General features: G+C 40.1%; 1 protein-coding gene across 2 annotated transcripts in view; it reads left to right on the top strand.

Moving 5' to 3' along the window:
- Positions 1-19,028, top strand: part of rfng (RFNG O-fucosylpeptide 3-beta-N-acetylglucosaminyltransferase) — a 53,359-nt gene extending 34,331 nt beyond the window's left edge. The window contains exons 6-8 of one of the 2 annotated variants that reach the window (XM_060844947.1): positions 11,841-12,006; positions 14,353-14,438; positions 15,547-19,028. In XM_060844947.1, the coding sequence (XP_060700930.1) occupies positions 11,841-12,006; positions 14,353-14,438; positions 15,547-15,610 (316 nt within the window). In that variant the 3' untranslated portion in view covers positions 15,611-19,028. The remainder of the gene's footprint in view (positions 1-11,840; positions 12,007-14,352; positions 14,439-15,546) is intronic. The other variant, XM_060844948.1, reaches the window with a different exon arrangement.
- Positions 19,029-20,562: the final 1,534 nt, after the last annotated feature.

The following is a 20,562-nucleotide window of genomic DNA, read 5'->3' as shown; positions in this document are numbered from 1 at the left end:
TTTTTTTATTACATATCCACCCAGACCGTTGGCTGCACATTGGCTCAGTGGTTAGCCCTGCTGCCTCGCAGCACCAAGCACCCGGCTTCGGGTTCGATTCCAGCCTTGGGCAACTGTCTGTGTGGTGTTTGCACATTCACCCAGTGTCTGCGTGAGTTTTGTCTGGGTGCTCCACTTTCCTCCCACAGTCCAAAGATGTGCAGGTTTGGTTGATTGGCCATGCTGAATTGCCTATAGTGTCCATAGATGTAAAAACTAAGTGGGTTATCCTTGGGAAACGTAGGGTTATATGGATAGGGTGGCAGCCTAAGTCTGTGTGGGATATTCTTCGGAAGGTCAGTGTGGAATCAATGGGCTGAGTGGCCTGCTTCCACATGTAGGGATTTAGTGAAACCGGAATATTACTCAGGTCTTGTTTAATGTGATTTGGAGATGCCAGTATTGGACTGGGGTGGTCCACCTGATGAAGGAGCGCCACTCCGAAAGCTAGTGCTTCCAGTTAAACCTGTTGGACTATAACCTGGTGTTGTGTGATTTTTAACTTTGTTTAATGTGAACACAGACCAATATCTAGAATTTTGAATGGCACTGAACATTGTACAGTCATCAACCAAATATTCCACTTCTGATCTTAAGGAAGGAATATCAGTAAAGCAGCTGAAGATAACTTGGCCCAGGACATGGTTTTCTTAGGAAATGAAGATTAAAAATTAAATAATTAAACAAACTTGTTTGAAAGTTTACTGTTTTCTTTAGTTCAGTGACTTGTGTTTTTGAACATCATTGACATTGGCCAATGTGTATGGATCTTGACTACAGCAAGTGATTTCTGTAAACACTTACTTGTTTCTTACTTTTTGGTCTCTGTTTGTATATCTTGAATTCTTGAATGATTATTAAACACCCTGCCTGAATCATTCCATGGAAAATTAAAGTAGGCGTTCGTAAAATAAAGAGTTCAGATTCACAAACTGCACAAAAGCTTTTCTAGTAAGACCAAAGCTAGTGAAAATGAACAACATATGAGTGCCACCCACGCATATACAGCTCGTTTGAAATCAGCTGCATTCACTCAGCTTTTAGATTCTCTGTGTGTGAATAAAACAATTGGGCCTTTCTATCTTTCTCTCTCGCGCCCCCCCCCCCCCAACCTCTGGCTGCACCTACTTCTTTCACAATCTGGTTACCACGTCCAAGATCTTCTCTTGGTCTCTACCACTGAACCTTGCTACTCCACGTTACTTCAAGATCTTAGAGCCACTAGTTTAATCCCCCATTCAAGTGGGTCAGTTACTATCTGGTTTTTGTCTCACAAAACTTCAATGTTGGCCGTTAAATTAATTTACAAAGAACAATGCAGCACAGGACAGGCTGAACTGCCCACCGAGCCTGTGCCAACACTTGACACTTTATAGACTGAAACTGTTTTGCTTCTATGTGATCTGTATCTCACTGTTCCTGCCTGTTTATATCTCTGTCAAAATGACTCAAATATTGCTGTTGTATCACCGCCTCCACCTTCTCAGGTAGCACATTCCAGGCACTTAAGCACCCTCTGTATTAAAAAAAAACCTGCCTCTCACATCTCCTTTCAGCTTTTCCCCTTTTACCTTAACCAATTTCCTCTAGTAATGGATATTTCCACCCTGGGGTAAAGACTCTTGACTATCCATTCCATCCATGCCTCTCATAAGTTTGTAAACTTCTTTTAGGCTGCCCTGTCATCCTTGGACTTTCACATGAAAACAAACAAAGTTTGCTCAATCTCTCCTCAAAGCTAGTACGCACCAAACCAGGCAGCATTCTAGTAAGCCTTTTCTGTACCTTCTCCAAAGCCTCCACGTCCATCTGAAAATATGACAACCAGAACTGTACATCATCTTCTAAACATGGCCAATTTAAAGTTCTTGTTAATTTTTATACTCTGTGCCCTGACCAATGAAGGCAAGTATGTCATATGTTTTCTTGACCACTTTATCCACTTGTGTTGCCACTTCAAGGAACTATGGACCTGTACAGCTAGATACTTCTGTATATTATTGCTGTTAAGGGCTCTGCCATTTACTGTATTCTTCAGTCCTGCTTAAATGCATCTTCCAAAATGCATCATCAACTGTTTGTCCAATTAAAACTCCACCTGCTGTTTCTCCACCCAACTTTCGAGCCTATCTATGTCCTGTTGTACCCTCTGGCAATTCTTCTACTTATCTGCAGTTCACCAATCATTGTGGCGTCTATAAACTTACTAATCAGGCCACCCGCATTCTCTTCTAATCATTTTTACATATTAGAAACAACAGGGGTCCCAACACACAATACATCTGATAAATGATCTCCAGTCTGAAATACACGTTCCACCTCTACTCTCTGTCTTCTATGACTAAGCCAGTTTGACATCCATCCAACCAGCTCACCGTGGATCCCATGTAACTTCACATTCTCTATCTGCCTGCCATGAAGGGCCTTGGCAAAGGACTTGCTAAAGTCCATAATAGACAACATTTAATGCCCTGCCCTCATCTATCAACTTTATGACTTTCTCAAAAAAACTCAATCAAGTCAGTGAGACATGACCTTCCATGCTCAACACTATGTTGCCTATCAGTAATAAGTCCATATTTTTCCAAATGTGAGTAAGTTCTTTCCCAAGAATCCTTTCCAGTAATTTGCCTACCACTGACGTAAGGCCCACTGGCCTGTAATTTCCTGGATTATCTCTGTTGCCCTTCTCAAATAAAGGAACAAAGCTGGTTATTCTCTAGTCCTCTGGGACCTCTCTTGTGACTAAAGATGATATAAAAATCTGATACGAGGCCTCAGCAATTTCCTCATCTGTCACCTTCAGCATTCTGGGATAGATCCCATAAGGTTTGGGGACTTGTTTACCTTTATGCTTTGCAAATGCCCAACCATTTTTTTATACTGACATGCCCTAGAATATTAGCATACCCCTTCCAAGACTTCCCATCCACCATGTCCTTCTCCTTTGTGAATACTGATGCAAAGTATCGTTAAAGACCTCATTCACTTTCATTGGCTCTACGCATAAATTTCCAAATTTGTCCTTGAGTAGACCTACCTTTTCCTTAGCTACCCAGTTGTTCCTTGTATATGTATAAAATAGTGAGTATCGAGAAGATTTGTAGCTCAGGTTGAGGTTCTGGATGTAAGTTTGCTCACTGAGCTGGAAGCTTTGTTTTCAGACATTTTGTCACCATACCAGGTAATATCATTAGTGAGCCTCCGGTGAAGCACTGGTGACTCGCTTTCTGTTTGTGTTTAGGTTTCCCTGGGTTGGTGACACCATTGCCTGTGGTGATGTTCCTGTTGGAACTCTATCCAACCGGAACTCTTATCAACAAACATGTTGACTTAGACTCCACTTATCACCCTTTGAGAAAAGAATAGGAAATGACATTACCAACCCAAGGAAAACTAAACACATAAATCGAAAGTGGGTCACAAACACCAGTGCATCACCAGAGGCTCACTGATGATGTTACCTCATATGGTGATGAAACATCTGAGAACGAACCTTCCAGCTTCGTGAACAAACTTACATCCATATGTAAAAAAATGCCATGGGATTTTCCTAAATCATGGTTGTTAAAGATACTTCATGGCCCCTTTTAGCCTATTCAGTTCTTCTGTATTCTTTTGTATTCTTCAAGTGCTTTGTATGTCTTCAGTTTCCTAATCATTACATATGTCTCCTTTTTCTTTTTTACTAAGCTCTCAATTTCTCTTGTCACCTAAGGTCCCCAAATCTTGCTATCCTTATCCTTTAGTTTCACAGGAACATGCTGGTCCTAATTTCTAATCAACTGGTCTTTAAATGATATCCACATGATAGATATGGCTTTACCCTCAAACAGCTGCCTATAAACTACACTCCCCAGCACCTGCCTCATATTGTGGTAGTTAACGTTCCCCCAGTACTTTAGTAATTTAGTACTTTCAACCAAGGACTACGCTTCTCCTTGTCTATAAGTAACTTAAAACTTGTGGAATTATGGTCATGGTTCCTGAAATGCTGCACTGCTAAAACTTCAATCATCTGCTGGGTTCATTCCCCAGTACCATGCTTAGAATGGCCCTATCTCTAGTTGGACTATTTGCATGTTGTTTCAGAAAACCATTCTGGACATAGCTAACAAGTTTCAACCCACTATCCAAGCTCCTGACACTAAGTCAGATTTCCCGAATCGGCCACGTAACTCTCCATCCCTTTTACATCCCTCTCTATCTTGCTTGAAACTTCTAAATCCCTAACCGTAAGCCAGTCTTATCCCTCCCTCAACTAAGTCTCTGTAATAGCTACAAGATCATAGTTATATGCACTAATTCAAGCATCTGCCTTACCTGTCATACACCACAAGTTAAAACAGACCACCTGCCATGTTCAGTAACCTCTCTCTCTTCCTCTTCGTCTTACTGGCTTTAATCTTTGACTCCTCTGCAGTCATTTTACTTGCTGACCTACTGCTCTGGTTCCACATTCCTGAAAGCCTCCCTCCTATACCAGCTGTTTAGCCATGTATTTACCTGTACTATCTTCCTATTCCTAGCCTCGCTGGCATGTCACTGAGGGCGTAATCCTGAAATTCCAACCCTAGAAGTTCTGATTTTCAAATTCCTATCTAACTCCCTGAACTTTATTTTCAGAACCTCCTCCCTCTTTCTCCCGATGTTGTTAGTACCAGTATAGACCATAACTTCTGGTTACTCATCCTCTCTCTCCCTTCAGGATACCTGGTGCCTGCTCAGGGACATCCTTGACCTTGGCACCAGGGAGGCAGCACACCATCCTGGAGTCTTGTTTGTGGCCACAGAAACATCTATTTGTGCCCTTAACTGCTGAGTTCCCTATCACAACCTGCTGCTATTGCTTTCCCTTAAGAGGCCATCTTCCCCCAGAGGTGTCCACAACAGTATGCCTGTTTGAGAGGGAAATGGCTACAGGGACTCCTGCACTGTCTGCTCACATTTACTCATCTTTCTGGCAGTCACCCAACTCTTCTCTGTCTGTGTAGCCCTTCCTGGTGGTGTGACCCAGCTTAGTAACTGTGCTATCCACCACATTCTCAACCTCATGGATGCTCCATAGTGAGCCTATCTGCAGTACAAAGTGCTCCATTTGGCAAATGAGGAACTGGAGCTGAACACATTTCTAGGGTATGTGGTCACCATGGAGACTGGAAGTGTCCCTGACTTCCCACATATTGCAAGAGCAGCATTCAATGGGGCTATTCTGATCTTATCAACTAACTCAACCTCAACCAACAACAATCCAGGAGCTTATTACACAACCTTATCCATTCATTACCAAACTCGAGCATCTCTCTCTTTCCTGCTCTTTATTCATAATAGACTACAACTACAAAAAGTTGTCGTCTCTTCATGCACTACTGCAAACCTGCTTTCTGAGCAGCCAAGGTGAGGTTATTTAGTGAGTTGTGACATCATCTCCAGAGCATCTCCCTTAGATTCACCCCCAGGTATGCTCTGACTGACCCCACTCCTCAGGGATTAATCCTGCTGTTTCCACCCAGGTTCACTCTGATCTCGCTCCTCAGGGATTTATCCTGCTGTTTTTCCCCAGGTACGCTCTCCTTTGTTCTGTTGCTGCTGCTGTGGACTGTTGGACTGACCGGCAGCTGAGTGCAAGTGAACTAAATGTCTTGTCAATCATGCTGCTTTCTCAAAAGTTTATTGTGGCCAAGTTTTTAAACAATTAACAACAGAACATGGTAGATCATTTTCTCGGGAATGTGCACTGTCTTAATGCCTAGGTCTACTTTATTTACAAATGAAATCATGAATCAGTGCAATACAGTTGACTTTATTAAATCAGTGTCTGCTGTTCTATCTGCTAATGAACAAGAAAAGACAAGTCTGAAACTTCTACACATTCTCCCTGTGAGCGTTTTACTGGTGAGGAGATGAAATATGGAGATCCAAAAGGAAGTGTCAATGATTCTGTGTTTCCTCACAGGCTGCACAGTTGAGGTATCTCACCCAGACCTCAATCAATGGGAAATTAATTTGATTCACAAGAACTTCTACCACTACCTTTAGAAAAACTGCTATCTTGTTGAATGAGTTCTAACTGGATGTTAACCGTGCAGTAACTTGATGGATGCTGCTGAACACCCTAAACAACCTAGAGAAGTTGATCTTTTTTTAACCTGTGAAATGAAAGTTGCTCAATGCTGAATTCCATATTGTTTTAAAAACGTGTACTTAGAGTCATAGAGATGTACAGCACGGAAACAGACCATTTGGTCCAACCCGTCCATGCCGATCAGATATCCCAACCCAGTCTAGTCCCACTTTCCAGCACCCGGCCCATATCCCTCCAAAACTTCCTATTCATATACCCATCCAAATGACTCTTAAATGTTGCAATTGTACCAGCCTCTACCACTTCCACATCCTCTGACAGCTCATTCCATACCTGTACCACCCTCTGTGTGAAAACTTTGCCCCTTAGGTCTCTTTTATATCTTTCCCCTCTCGTCCTAAACCTATGTCCTCTAGTTCTGGACTCCCAGACCCCCAGGGAAAAGACTTTGCCTTTTTATCCTATCCATGCCCCTCATGATTTTATAAACTCTATAAGGTCACCCCTCAGCCTCCGACGCTCCAGGGGAAACAGCCCCAGCCTGTTCAGCCTCTCCCTATAGCTCAAATTCTCCAACCCTGGCAACATCCTTGTAAATCTTTCCTGAACCCTTTCAAGTTTCACAACATCTTTCTGATAGGAAGGAGACCAAAATTGCACAATATTCCAACAGCTGCCTAACCAATGTCCTGTACAGCTGCAACATGACCTCCCAACTCCTGTACTCAGTATTCTGACCAATAAAAGAATGCATACCAAACGCCTTCCTCACGCACAAAGCCATGTTGACTATCCCTAATCACTCCTTGCCTTTCCAAATACATGTACATCCTGTCCCTGAGGATTCCCTCCAACAACTTGCCCACCATCAAGGTCAGGCTCACTGGTCTATAGTTCCCTGGCTTGTCCTTACCACCCTTCTTAAACAGTGGCACCACGTTTGCCAACCTCCAGTCTTCCATTTTATAAACATTTTCTGCATCTTTAGTTGAGCATCGACCTTAAACCAATAATTTGTCATTTACTTTCCAATATGAAAATGTTAATTAAAAATAACAATATTAATTTCTTTAATTTTCCTTGTTTGCTGTGTATGAATACTTTAATGTGATAGGCTGCTTAATTACATGCTGAGGTCACTTCTATAGCACATCAAGACATCTCTTTTTTCAGTTAGTCTATGCAGCTGAGCTTGAAGAAGGTTGAGCTGAAAGTGCCTTTGCTGTTACCTGTAAAATCCTCATCTCTGAATCACTGATAATCACTCACTCAGTTTCTTTCTATAATCATTGTAATCATCAGGCAAAGGAGGAGGTCAAAGATCAGGAGGTTCATGAAAGTTATCTTTTCTCTTTGAAGGTGAGACCATGTCTTATCAATATTCAGGCAACCAATGTGTCACATATTTTTAATACTTTGGTAGACAACGTACAGTCAGCTTAAACTAAGACTTTGAATCTAAGGATGGAGTCTACAGGACTCTTAAGGGGCAGGGTGAGCAGCCAGAAGTCGCGTTATATATTGGTACCAGTGACATATCTAGAAAAGGGATGAGAACCTGAAAAGTGAATATAAGGAGTTAGGTTGGAAGCTAAAAGACAAGATGAGCAGAGTATTCATCTCGGGATTACTACTGGTGCCATGGGCTAGTGAGGCGAGGAACCGAGAGCGAGTGCAGTGGCTGGTGTAAGAGGGAGGGCTTCAGAAATCTGAATCATTGGGATACCTTCTGTGGAAGGTGGGACCTGTACAAGGAGGATGTATTGCACCTGAACTGGAGGGGTATTAAAAACATTGGTAGGAGGTTTGCTTGAGCTTTTTGAGAGGGTTAAAACTAGTTTGAAAGGGGGATGTGAACTGGAGCTATGGATCAGAGGATGGGGTAGCTGGTGAACAGGCAGATACAGTGTGCAGAGAGTCTGTGAGGAAGGAAAGATAGGTGATAGGGCAAAGTTGCAGTCAGCGTGATGAGTTGAAGTGTGTCAACTTTAACGCAACAAGTGTCAGGAATAAGGGTGATGAACTTAGAGCATGGATCAGTCGTTGGAGCTGTGAGCTTGTGGCCATTACAGGACTTGGATATCACAGGGGCAGGAATGGTTGTTGGATGTTCCAGGGTTTAGATGTTTCAAAAGGAATAGGAGGGAGGTAAAAGAGGTAGGGGAGCGGCATTGTTAATCATACCTGCAGAAAGGGAGATCCTAGAGGAGGTTTGTCTACTCAGTCAGCGTGGAAGTAAAAAGCGGGAAAGGAATAGTCACTTTATTGGTGGTTTCTATTAAACACCCACCCCCACTAGCAACAGAGGCATGGAGGTGCAAATTGTGAGACTGATTTTGGAAAGATGTAGAAGTAACAGGGTTGTTGTCATGGGTGACTTCAACTTCTCTAATATTGATTGGAACCTCCTTAGTGCAAATAGTTTGGATGGAGAAGTTTTTGTCAGGTGTGTCCAGATAGGATTCCTGACTCAATGTATAGGTAGGCTGACTAGAGGGGAGGCCTTATTGGATTTGGTACTTGGCGACGAACCAAGTCAGGTGTCAGATCTCTTGGTGACAGAGCATTTTGGTGATAGTGATCACAACTCTCTGTCCTTTATTATAGTCATGGAGCAGACAGTACAGGAAAGTATTTAATTGGGGGAGGGGCAATTGCAATGCTATTAGGCAGGAACTGGAGTGACTAAATTGGGAACAGATATTCTCATGGAAATGCACAACAGAAATGTGGAGGTTCTTAAGGAAGTTCTCGCTGTCAGTGCTGGATTTGACTCACTGAGGCAAGGTAGGGATGATAGGGTAAAGGAATCTTGAATGACGAGATGTGGAACATCTCATTGAGGGGAAGAAGGAAGCTTACTTAAGGTTGAGGAGGCAAGGATCAGACAGGGGTCTCAAGGGTTCCAAAGTAACCAGGAAGGAACTGAAGAATGGACTTCGAGCTTGAGGAGGGCATGAGAAAACCTTGGTGAATAGAATGAAGGAAAACCCCAGAGCATTCTACACTTATGTGAGGAACAAGAGGATGGTCAGAGTAAAGGTACACACAATTAGGGATACTAGAGGGAACTTGTGCTCGGAGTAGGAGGATGTCGGGGAGGTCCATAATGAATACTTTGCTTCAGTATTCACTATTGAGAGGAACCTTGTGTTTTGTGAGAACAGCATGAAACAGGCTGATATGCTTGAGCAGGTTGATGTTAAGAAGAGGATGTGTTGGAAAATTTGAAAACTGTGAGGGTAGATAAGTCCCTTGGGCCAGACTTACCCAAGTGATATACCCAAGGTAGCGAGGGAAGAGGTTGCTGTGCCATTGGCGATAATCTTTGCGTCCTCACTGTCCACTGGAGTTGTGCCAGATGATTGGAGGGTGGTGGCCCTTGTTCAACAAGGGAATAAGGATAACCCTGGGAATTATAGACCAGTCAGTCTTACATTAGTGGTGGGCAAATTATTGGAGAGGATTCTGAGAGACAGGATTTATGATCATTTGGAAAAGCATAGCTAGATTGTGAGGGGCAGGTCATGCCTCACCAGCCTTATTAAGTTCTTTTGAGGATGTGACAAAACACATCGATGAAGGTAGAGCAGCAGATGCGGTGTATGTGGATTGTAACAAGGCGTTTGATAAGGTTCCCCATGATAGGCTTACTCAGAATATTAGGAGGCATGGGATACAGGAAAATTTGGCTATCTTGATACAGAATTGTCTGGCCCTTAGACAGAAAATTGTAGTAAGATGGAAAGTATTCAGCCTAGAACTTGGTGACCAGTGGTGTTCTGCAGGGATCTGTTCTGGGACCTTTGCTCTTTACGGTTTTTATAAATGTCTTGGATGAGGGAGTGGTAGGATGGGTTAGTAAGTTTGCCGATGACACGAAGGTTGGTGGAGTTGTGGATAGTGTGAAGGGCTGTTGTCATTTGCAACGGGACATTGACAGGATGCAAAGCTGGGCTGACAAGTGGCAAATGGAGTTCAACCTGGAAAAATGTGAAGGGATTCATTTGGGAAGGTCGAATTTGAATGCAGAGTACAGGTTTGAAGGCAGGATTCTTAGTAGTTGTAGAGGAACAGTGATTTTGGGGTCCACATCCATAAATCCCTCAAAGTTGCCATTCACATTGATAGGGTTGTTAAGAAGGCATATGGTGTGTTGGTTTCATTACTGAGGGTTTGAGTTTAAGAGCCATGAGGCCTATAAAGTTGCAGCTCTATAAAGCCCTGGTTAGACCACACTTGGAATATTGTGTTCAGTTCTGGTTGCCTCATTATAGGAAGGATGTGGAAGCTTTCGAGATGGTGCAAAGGAGATTTATCAGGATGCTGCCTGGACTAGAGGGCATGTCTTATGAAGAAAGGTTGAGGGAACTAGGGATTTTCTCATTGGAATGAAGAAGGATAAGAGGTGACTTGATAGAGGTATGCAAGATGATGAAAGGCAGAGAGTGGTTCAGAGACTTTTCACCCAGGGCAGAAATGGCTGTCACAAGGGGTCATAATTTTAAGGTGATTGGAGGAAGTTTTAGGGGAGATGTCAGAGGTAGGTCTTTTGAGTGTGGTGGGTGCATAGAATGCACTGCCAGCAGTGATAGTAGTGTCAGATACATTAGGAAGATTTGAGCAACTTTAGTACAGGCACATGGATGATAGTAAAATATAGGAGTATGTAGATTAGTTTGATCTGAGAGTAGGATAAAAGGTTGGCACAAATTGGGGGCTGAAGGGTCTGTACTGTGCTATGCTGTTCTATGTTCTGTGTTCTAAGACTTCCTAGAGCCAGAATAGTCTGCTTCTGACATCTAACATTGATTTAAAAGCACAATTCTCTCTGAGGTTGAAATAGGTGCAATATCTTTTCTCCCTTAAAGAACTGTAATTGGATGACTTTCTAAACCAAAGCTTTAACGGAGCCCTAAGCAATCTCTCTAGTCTGGGTTTTTTGACTGGTATTATTTTCAATGCTGTTCTGAAATATAATGCCTTCAGTCAAATATTCCATTTTTCCATGGAAGCACTTGGACACCATCTTAAATAGGTGGACTCCTCTCCCAGGAGATATACCCCTTGTGTAGAACTTGTCTTTCCACTTTGCATTCCTAATCTTACATTCATTAGAACACTCCAGTAATCCAAATGGAATAAGAAAGCTCTCAATCTCTTCACATTCTCTCTTAAGTGTTTATGTATTATTATATCCTGGTCATAATTTTCCTTTAAGTTAATACTTCAACTTACACCATAACAATTAAAGTGCTATTGTACTTTTCATTTTTTTCACTGTAGGGATTTTTTTTATATGGGGCTATAGTGTAGTTTATAACCTCCATGTGCTTGGATTGTTTCAATCCTTCCAATCCATCTCTTCACTTTGTCACAGTATTTCTGTTTACTTCAATCCTCTTCCTCCTTTAGTTCTTAATGTTTCTCTTCTTCCTTTATTTGCTTTTCTTGATTCAAATTCTAGATGCTTTCATTTGTCAGAAATAAATTTTATATCTCAGAAATGGTGTTATCCTCCTTACTCTTTGTTAATTTGTCTTTGTGCCCTACATCCTCCTAGTTATGCTGTTTATAGCTCTCTATGCTGCGTAGAATGAAAAGTCAGTGTTATTCCAGATGACCTCTGCACCAAAGTCAAAGGTGTTCTTATTTTAAGAATGTACAGTTTAGTCTATCCCATTTGTGTAAATTTCACTTTTTTAATTTTTAACAGTTTTGGAAACTTTATTAGCACGGCAGAGAAGATCCGCCTTCCTGATGATTGTACAATTGGCTATATCATCGAAGGTCTACTAGAAGTGAAGATGATTCACAGTGATCTGTTCCACTCGCACCTAGAGAACCTGCAGCAAATCCCACCAACTATTATCCCCAGACAGGTCAGCCTTTCAGAATTACCTGGACTTTTTTTTTTCCCTCCATTATCTCGGAAAGCAAACAGTGGTATGATGATAGCAGCATAATGGTGTGTACCAGCAGCACTCCGTTACCTCATCAATAGTATTGTGTCATCCCCATGAGCTACAACTCTCAATGTTAACAGATTATTTAACTTCTTGCAAACTGATAATGATGTCCTTACTTTAACCAGCGTTCACATTTTCCAGAAAAAGTGGGGTCACAGGTTATAGTCTGCATTGTTTCTGCTCTTCCTCATGTATTAAAATAGTGACCACTTTTGCCCAACTCCTCTCTTCACCACTTCTTGCTGCTTCCAGGTAACTTGATACAGTCCAGGAATCAAACTTGGATCTTCTGGTTTATATGGCCTCGTGCATATGTCCATAAGGATAATGAAAAATATACACCTCCAAGGATGGTGAAGACCTTAGTTTCGTGCATATTGTTAGACCAGCATCCCAAGACAAAGTTGTGCCCATCAGAGTGACACAAACGCTGTAGAATCGTCAGCATATGTATTCCTCGTTGTGGAAAAAAAAATCAGCTTTATAGACATTCTTAATTTCTTGAAGGCTAGTGTCTCCCTTTTGGATTATGTCAACCAGACCAGTGATAATTGGCCAACTCCAGTTACAATAATCCATTTAATGACTGCTAATTTGTGTAAGGACCTGCTTAAGGTGAGGATCTAGTGACAGATAGTCAGCATTACTGAACAAACAGGACAGACAGTCTTTGGAGCTGATTAGAATTGGTTCATTTTCTACTACATAGAAAGGAGCAAATTGTTTGATGAGTCTCTGCTAAGTGATTAAGGTGTCTTCTATTAAGTTATAATGTTGTGTACAAATTAAAGCTCATAAGATGCATAATAAAGCAAGCTAAGTAAATAACTTTAAACGCTGCAATTGTACCTGCTGCCCCCACTTCTTCTGGAGGCTAATTCTATATATGCACTAACCTCTGGTAAAGAAAATTGACCCTCAGGTCCTTTTTAAATCTTTCCCCTCTCATCTTAAACCTATGCCCTCTAGTTTTGGACTCCCCTCCCCTCAAAAAAAAACACCTTGGTTATCCCCCCTATTCATGCCCCTTATGATTTTATAAATCTCTCTAAGGTTACTCCTCAGCCTCTGAGACTACAAACACCTTCTAGAAAGAGAGAATGGGGAATTAATAATAGGGAAGAGGTACTAAGCAAACGGGATCATGAAACTGACAAGCCTCTAGGTCCAGATGGACTTCATCCGAGTGTCTTAAATGAGGTGACGAATGAGTTAGTGCATACGTTGGTGTTAATTTTCCAAAATACCGTCTATTCTGGAACAATGCACCCTCTACTCAAGAAAGGGAGGGAAGAACAAAGCTTGAAACTTTTTGCCACTTAGCTTGACATCTGACATTGGAAATGTGTTGGAATTGATCATCAAAGAGGTTATGGCTGTGCATTTAGAAAAACTCTAGATAATTGGGCAGAGTCAGTATAGTTTTGTTAAAGGGAATCACATTTAACCAATTAATTGGAGTTTCTTGAAGTGGTAAAACGCACAGAGATAGTTGTTAGGGTTCAATTGTTTTTGGAGGATAGTTGTCTTGGGGTTGGTGGTGGTGGTGGGGGAGTGGTGTAGTTGGGATGGATTTGGCGAGTTTATGATTTGGCTTTAATCTATTTAATGTTTCTTGTGTAACTACCGTGATATGTACTGGAAAACAGTCCAAAGTCTCTGACAAAGGCCCCAAAGAGCAGGGAAATATCCATCAGACATTGAAACATCCTGAGCATTCTCACATAGACCAGTGTGTCGAGACTTCGACAGCTAGCATCTTTGACCATATCACAAATAAAAACAGGACTTGCTGGAAAAACTTAGCAGGTCTGGCAGCATCTGTGGAAAGAAAGCAGATTCACTTGTTTTCACGTCACTTTGCTCTGCTTTCATTCCACAGATGCTGAATGTTTCCAGTGATTTCTATTTGTTGTTTCTGATTTCCAGCATCCACAGGTTTTTGTTTAAGAATTTTTGACCATATGTCTGGTCTCTGATGATCCAGAGACCCGAAAACTTGGCCCCATGTTTTCGATTTTGGCAGCTATCCTTCTCATTTATCCAAGTTAATTCTTGCTGGTCCCCCGCCTTAAATCTTGATCCTCAGGAGTGAAGCCAAATTGTGGGTAATTTGAAGAGTTCTTCTATCTAACTAGATCTTTGTATTTCAGACTTAAAATATTTATTTTACATTATGTGCCTTCTTGCTATATTGATAATGAATAGGTTTTTTTAGATATCTGAATGCTGACTAAACACAAAATGCAATTATTTTAGGTCACCTTAAGTTATGGAAGTTTAGAAATGAAGCGGAATGTACTGAGAGTCCAAGGGCCTTTCAGTTTGGCAGATGATCCTTCAAGGTATTGTGACTGGCTTTTCAATTTCACCTCCTAAAGACAAATCTATCATATTTTTGTCAGTACCGCAAATGATTTATAGTCAACCAAATGGTGTACATAACAGCTGCTATTTATAGAATAGGATTTCAAAGTTTGCAGTAAGTATACTTAAGTAAAATAAGGATTCTGTGCACAGTGGTAGTGTCTTTAGCTCTGGGCCAAAAGGCCTCGGTTCAAGACATGGTGGCTTAGTGGTTATCGCTGCTGCCTCACAGCACCAGGGATCCAGATTCGATTCTAGCCTCGGGCAACTGTCTGTGTGGAGTTTGCACATTCTCCTTGTGTCCATGTGGGTTTCCTCTGGATGTTCCAGGTTCTTCCCACAGCCCAAGGATGTGCAGTTTAGGTGGATTAACCACGTAGTATTCAGGGATGTGTAGGTTAGGTGGATTAGTCATGAGGGATACACGGATAGGTAGAGGGGTGAGTAGCTCTTCGGTGGGTCAGTTTGGTCTCAATGGGTTGAATGGCCTGCTTCCAAACTAGTAGGGAATTCTATGATTCAAGATCCGCCTGCTCCGGAGGTATGCTGTAAGATGTCTGAACAGATTGATTTAAATCAATCTCCTCAAATAAAAATGCCATGAATCTATAAAGTAGCACAACTAGATATTTTAAATGTAATACATTTCAGAAATAATTTAAAAATGAATTTTAACATTAAAGTATTCTTGTCTAATTTTGTTGGTGGCTTGTCCTTATAAACCTTTGATTTAAATGTTTTGGTACTGAGACTTTTTTTTTAAAAAAAAAGGCAAAATGAAGGAGAGATTCATGTGATCTGCTCTGACATTTGCATAACATCAAACCTGCTTGGTTTGATCATTTAAAAATTAAATGGAACCCAGATATGAGGAGTTATGCTGATGCTAAATCCGCATCTGAAGCTAGGTACAATTACGATCAACTGACTATGGAAAGTTAAATGCAAAAGGAACTTCTGACAAGTATTGTAAACCATTTGGGTATGTGCTTCATCATATCTTCTGCCTTCCTGCTTATAGTTTATTAAATAAGTAAATAGAATAGCCTGAATTCAATTATATTTTCACATCTTGTTTTCCTGCAGGTTCAAGTCTATACATTGTCTCCTCTACCACGATGCCTGGTGTCCTGTCAAAGACAGGTACTGATCATGAAAACTATTCTGAACCTTTTCTCCAATCTTTTTGAAGAACTTTGTGAGTGAGAAAGGACATTTATGGTAATGAGGAAGAATAAGACTGTGATGCTCCAAAGCATATTGCAACACAACTGTGTATCACTTTTTTTGTTGTTGGGTGTAAAACAACTACAAGTATTCTGCAAAAGGAAGCAGCAATCAACTCTTTAACAGCCCTAGTGAAAATTCCAAGTCTGACTTGAATTGACATTCATGTTCTGACCCATTATCTTGGGTCTGCTTGTTAAAACAGGATTCACTGAAGTGGGTCTGCAATTAAATTGTGTCAGTGCTGTGTGCCAAAGTACTAATGTTACCTCTTCTAAATTTAACCTTCTCTGCTTTACTGTTTTAACTGGTAAGTTGGCTTTATGCAAGCAGAGACTCTGACTCACTCGACATTTCTAATACTTTTATTTCCTGTGTATACAGTGAACCTTGGCAAATGCTGATGGATGATGTTAGGATGGTACCATCCTAAATGTCCTCTCTATACGTTTGGTATAAATGTATACCAATTCAGTTCTCGGAATGTTACGTTGGCTGGTTGTTATCCAGTTCTAGACAGTCAACAATGAAACTCTGGGTTTTCTTCTGGATATGCCTCCCCCTTTAATTTAGCAGTTGATATTTACATCTCTGTGAGATGGTGATTATTGATAGAACTACATCACTGTGGCTTCATTGTGCCATACAATGTCAGGATTTTGGGATATTTGCCACTGAGTCATTTGAAATGCTTTGATTTCTTACTCCAATAACAATTTCATCGTAAAATAATGTTTATAAACAATACTTCTTCATTAAATATGTTCACCTCACCTATATAGTATTGTATTAATGTGCTGAATAATTCACCCAACTCTGTCAGGTTATGTTTCATCCAAAGGTTATCTTGTTAGCCAGAGGCTAAAACATACTTTAGGACTTGCTTTACTTCGGCAATGTTATCAATTTCCATTGCACAATATCTAGGAACCAAATTGCCTACTGTATTCAACTCCAAGTAAGTTGACAAGTCATTTAAATTGATTAATTTCATGCTTTCTGGTTTGAGATGGTCAATATACAGGCTTGACTAGGTGTGGATGTCTAGAAGGAATATAAAGTGCAATTTTACAAACAAAAATCTCCAATATAAAACCTTTATCTCTAATACAAGTGTAACTTTGTAGACTGGTTCATTATTGGGCTTACCTCAATAAACCTGTCATCTATGATCTTTTTATAGTAGTTAACAATTCTATTCTAGACAGGATTTTATGTTATTTATTTTAATAGTACTTTGCAAAGTAGTAACTCGAACTAAATGTGGGCTGCCTTGATGGATCTTCCAGCATGTTTTTAATGATTTCTGAATTTAAAAATGTTTAGATGCTTCAAAGTAAAAGCTGTATCTGAAAGAAAAACACATCATAAGTCATATGTTGCATCAAAAACTCCTCCTGTCATTGGGCTCAGAGGGTATATGGTTGGGTTAGTGGAGATTTAATTTTGCAGGAATTAGCCAAAGGTCATTTTGGTTATCAATTCTTCTAGTATGCTATATTCAATTAGTGATAGCAAGATAGCAAGACCAACATACCTCTTGCTTGATTTGTAGCAGACAAATATATATAAAACTCAACTCCGTTTCAGTTTAGATTATTTGGACGAATCTGGGAGTGGGACACAAATTCCTGACTTCTAGCATAGTTCTAGCATAGTTAGAATAAAGAGAAAATTCTATTTCTGTTAGCGCATACATACAGTCCAGAGCTCCATAAATTTGATTATACTGGAATTGATGTGTTAGAATGGTTTGCACATAACATTCAAATGAACACTCTGAATGCAAATACAGAAAGTTTTTTAGAGACTATAAAAGAATGTGTTTTGTGTACTGTATAAGTGACCTCATTAATGGTTTGGGCTCTTAATTCACTGGTTTTTCTCAACTGAAAATTGTTCATATTCTGAGGCCTTGGCTTTTCCACTGTGAGCTAAGAAATATGTCTATAACTGAAGACAAATATTAGTATGTGGACAGAAAAACAACATTCAATTCACTGTAATCTATTTTGTTAGAAGTCTGATTAGCACAGGTAATTCAAACTTTTGACTGAAATTTTGTGGGAAGTTTACAAATATTGGCCATGAGCATAAATGTAATCCAGAGTGGAAAGTGGTAAAAGAGAAGTTTGAAATAAGGATCCCCATATTCCTTAGTCTCCTGACAGAACCGGTGGAGCTTCCATGAAAATTGTGGAAACTCTATTGTACCAGTTCTATGCTACCGAAGAACTTCCTGGAGCAGCGTAGCAGCAGATCAGAGTTAATGGAGTTTAGTAATGCTGAGTGATGTGAGTCACCCCAGGAACTGTGTTGCAAGGTACCAATAGACCGAATTGTGACATAAACCACAAAGGTTCTGCAGAAATTTCACTTACCTTTTAGATGCTTAATGAAGGATACCAGCAAATTTTCAGTCTGAAAATCAATGTTTTCAGAAGTTAATTTTTTATATATATTTTAATCCATAACAATTGTAAATATTAGAATGCACCTCATAATGAGTGCAATAGCTAAGAATATTGTAAATCTTGAAAGTTTTTAATCTATTGCAGTTTTTCAATGAGCATCATGATGTCTCTCCTCTCGTTGGAAAAACAATATTGTATGTTAAGTCTGAAATTGTGTATGCATTTCTGACAAGGAGTTCGATCCTTTCATGATAAACAAATGTAATTTTTTTTTTACACCTATAATTCAAGTTAACTTTAATTGATCAACAGTTTCAATAGAACTCAAAGAACCTGCTGAGATTGAACAGCTCATTCCAATGGACTTTAGGGCAGAGGTAATTGATTTAGTGTGCAGATCGTGGAATGAAGTAGTTACTGTTCATGCTGAACATTGTGGTATAATCACTATCAGAAGAACTGACCATGGGACTGAATTGAACAACTGCTCTCCAGGATGGTGAGCATATAAAAAGATCAATCCTGGAAAAGCACATGCATTGGACATGGATGGACCTTAGCAATATTTCAACTAAGAATGTGCAATACTGTTACAAAAAATGAAAAATACTCTGAGATTGTAGAAATGCTTACTAATAAACAGTGTTATATCTATATGTGAAAATGCTATGTTAGAAACATGTATGTTTACATTCAGCTGGAGAAGCCAAAGTTACTTTTAAATGCCAAGAATATAACAACTCAGATTCTTTAAAACCGGAGACTTCTTTTATTCACCTGCATTGTTTATAAATGAAAATAATGCAAATTGTAGTAAGCTTATATGAGGCTGGTTTGGAATGATGATTGCCAATAGTTTGCTTAATTAAAATGTAGACACTTGTTAAAAGGTGAGAAATCTAATTAAATGATTACATTTAAACACTTCTCACTTTCTTTGTCATATTTAGTTAAACCTCAACGTTACCTTTTAATGGGAGATTTCAAGTGAGTATGACATCTTGCATCTGATTCCTCAGGCCAATCTGAAATGGATAGGATGAATGAGGGCACAGACATTTTTAATACAACATAGAATGAAGATTACTGCAACTAAAATTAAAACTTTTTTTTCTCTTCATAGATTCATTTTCCCAACATTGCAATCATTCTGTAGCATTAATGCTATTCTACTCGTTATGGCTCATACAGTATTTTTTAGAATAGGGCACCCAAACTTCAGACAGTAACTGTGGCCTAAACAATTTTCTTTTCACAAGTTTGTCTTTTTTTTAATTCCCATATTCTGCACCTGTATCCTACTGAGCTTTTTATTATTATTTTATCTAGTTGCGCTTGTACTTTATGGGAATTAAACTTTATATTTAACTATGTTCTCCATGAATGAATCTGTTTGGGTGTTTAGTGACATGTGCATGGTTGGGGAATGGGATGGTTGGTGTGATAGGAGGTGCTGCTGGAATTTCAATCAGTAGCAATGAAGTAAATATAGTGGCTTATGCCCGAAACGTCGAATTTCCTATTCCTTGGATGCTACCTAACCTGCTGTGCTTTAACCAGCAACACATTTTCAGCCGTAAATATAGTGGCAACAAGAAGGAAAAGTACATTTGTAATATACATAAATACAAGGGAGAGAGGAGTATATTGGTGGGGTTAGCTGAAGATTACAATTAGCAGAAGAAGCTAGTCTGGAACATAAATGTCACCTTGCATCTATTGGGCTGATTGACAAGTTTTTGAGGTAAAGTACCCGCAGTTAAATAAAACCCTTGGGACTTTGCAAAATGCTTTAGTTCGTATAGTATACTTTTTGTAGTGCAATCATCATTGTAATGTTGAAGACAAAACAGCTAATTTGTACAAAACAAGCTCCCACAAACAGCAATATAATGAACCTGATCAAACTGGATTTGGATTGAGGTATGAAATTTGCCAGGGAAGACATCATTGAAATGGTGCCATGGTATCAGACAGGGCCTCAACAGAACATCACAATCAACTGGATGGTACCTCTGACAGTGCCACACTCCCTTAGCAGTGCACTGAGGGTGTCAGTTTTAGTTTGTGCTGTGGGACCTGAACCCACAGCCTTCTGACAGGCTGGCGTGCTACTGACTGAGCTATAGCAGACTTATAATATGGAATAAAGAAGGACTTGAATGATACCTTTGAATGGTGGAACAGGCAAGATAGGCTGAATGGCCTCCTCCTACTTCTTATGGTTTTATTTATGAACTTGCCTTGGGGGTCAAAATGATTCAAAGGTTTTACAAAAGGGGAGAAAATATTTAAAGAAAAAAATGTCATTTCAGGGTGCCATAGTGGCTCATTGATTAGCATGCTGCCTCACAACGCCAGGGATCCAGTTTCAATTTCACCCTCGGGTGACTGTGTGGGTTTCCTCCCACAGTCCAAAGATGTGCAGGTTAGGTGGATTGGCGATGGGAAATTGCCCCAT

Source organism: Hemiscyllium ocellatum, chromosome 25, assembly GCF_020745735.1.
Source record: "Hemiscyllium ocellatum isolate sHemOce1 chromosome 25, sHemOce1.pat.X.cur, whole genome shotgun sequence".
In the NCBI taxonomy this organism is placed as follows: Eukaryota; Metazoa; Chordata; class Chondrichthyes; order Orectolobiformes; family Hemiscylliidae; genus Hemiscyllium; species Hemiscyllium ocellatum.
The sequence above is the reverse complement of the archived record's forward strand: the minus strand, read 5'-3'. Positions and strand labels throughout refer to the sequence as shown.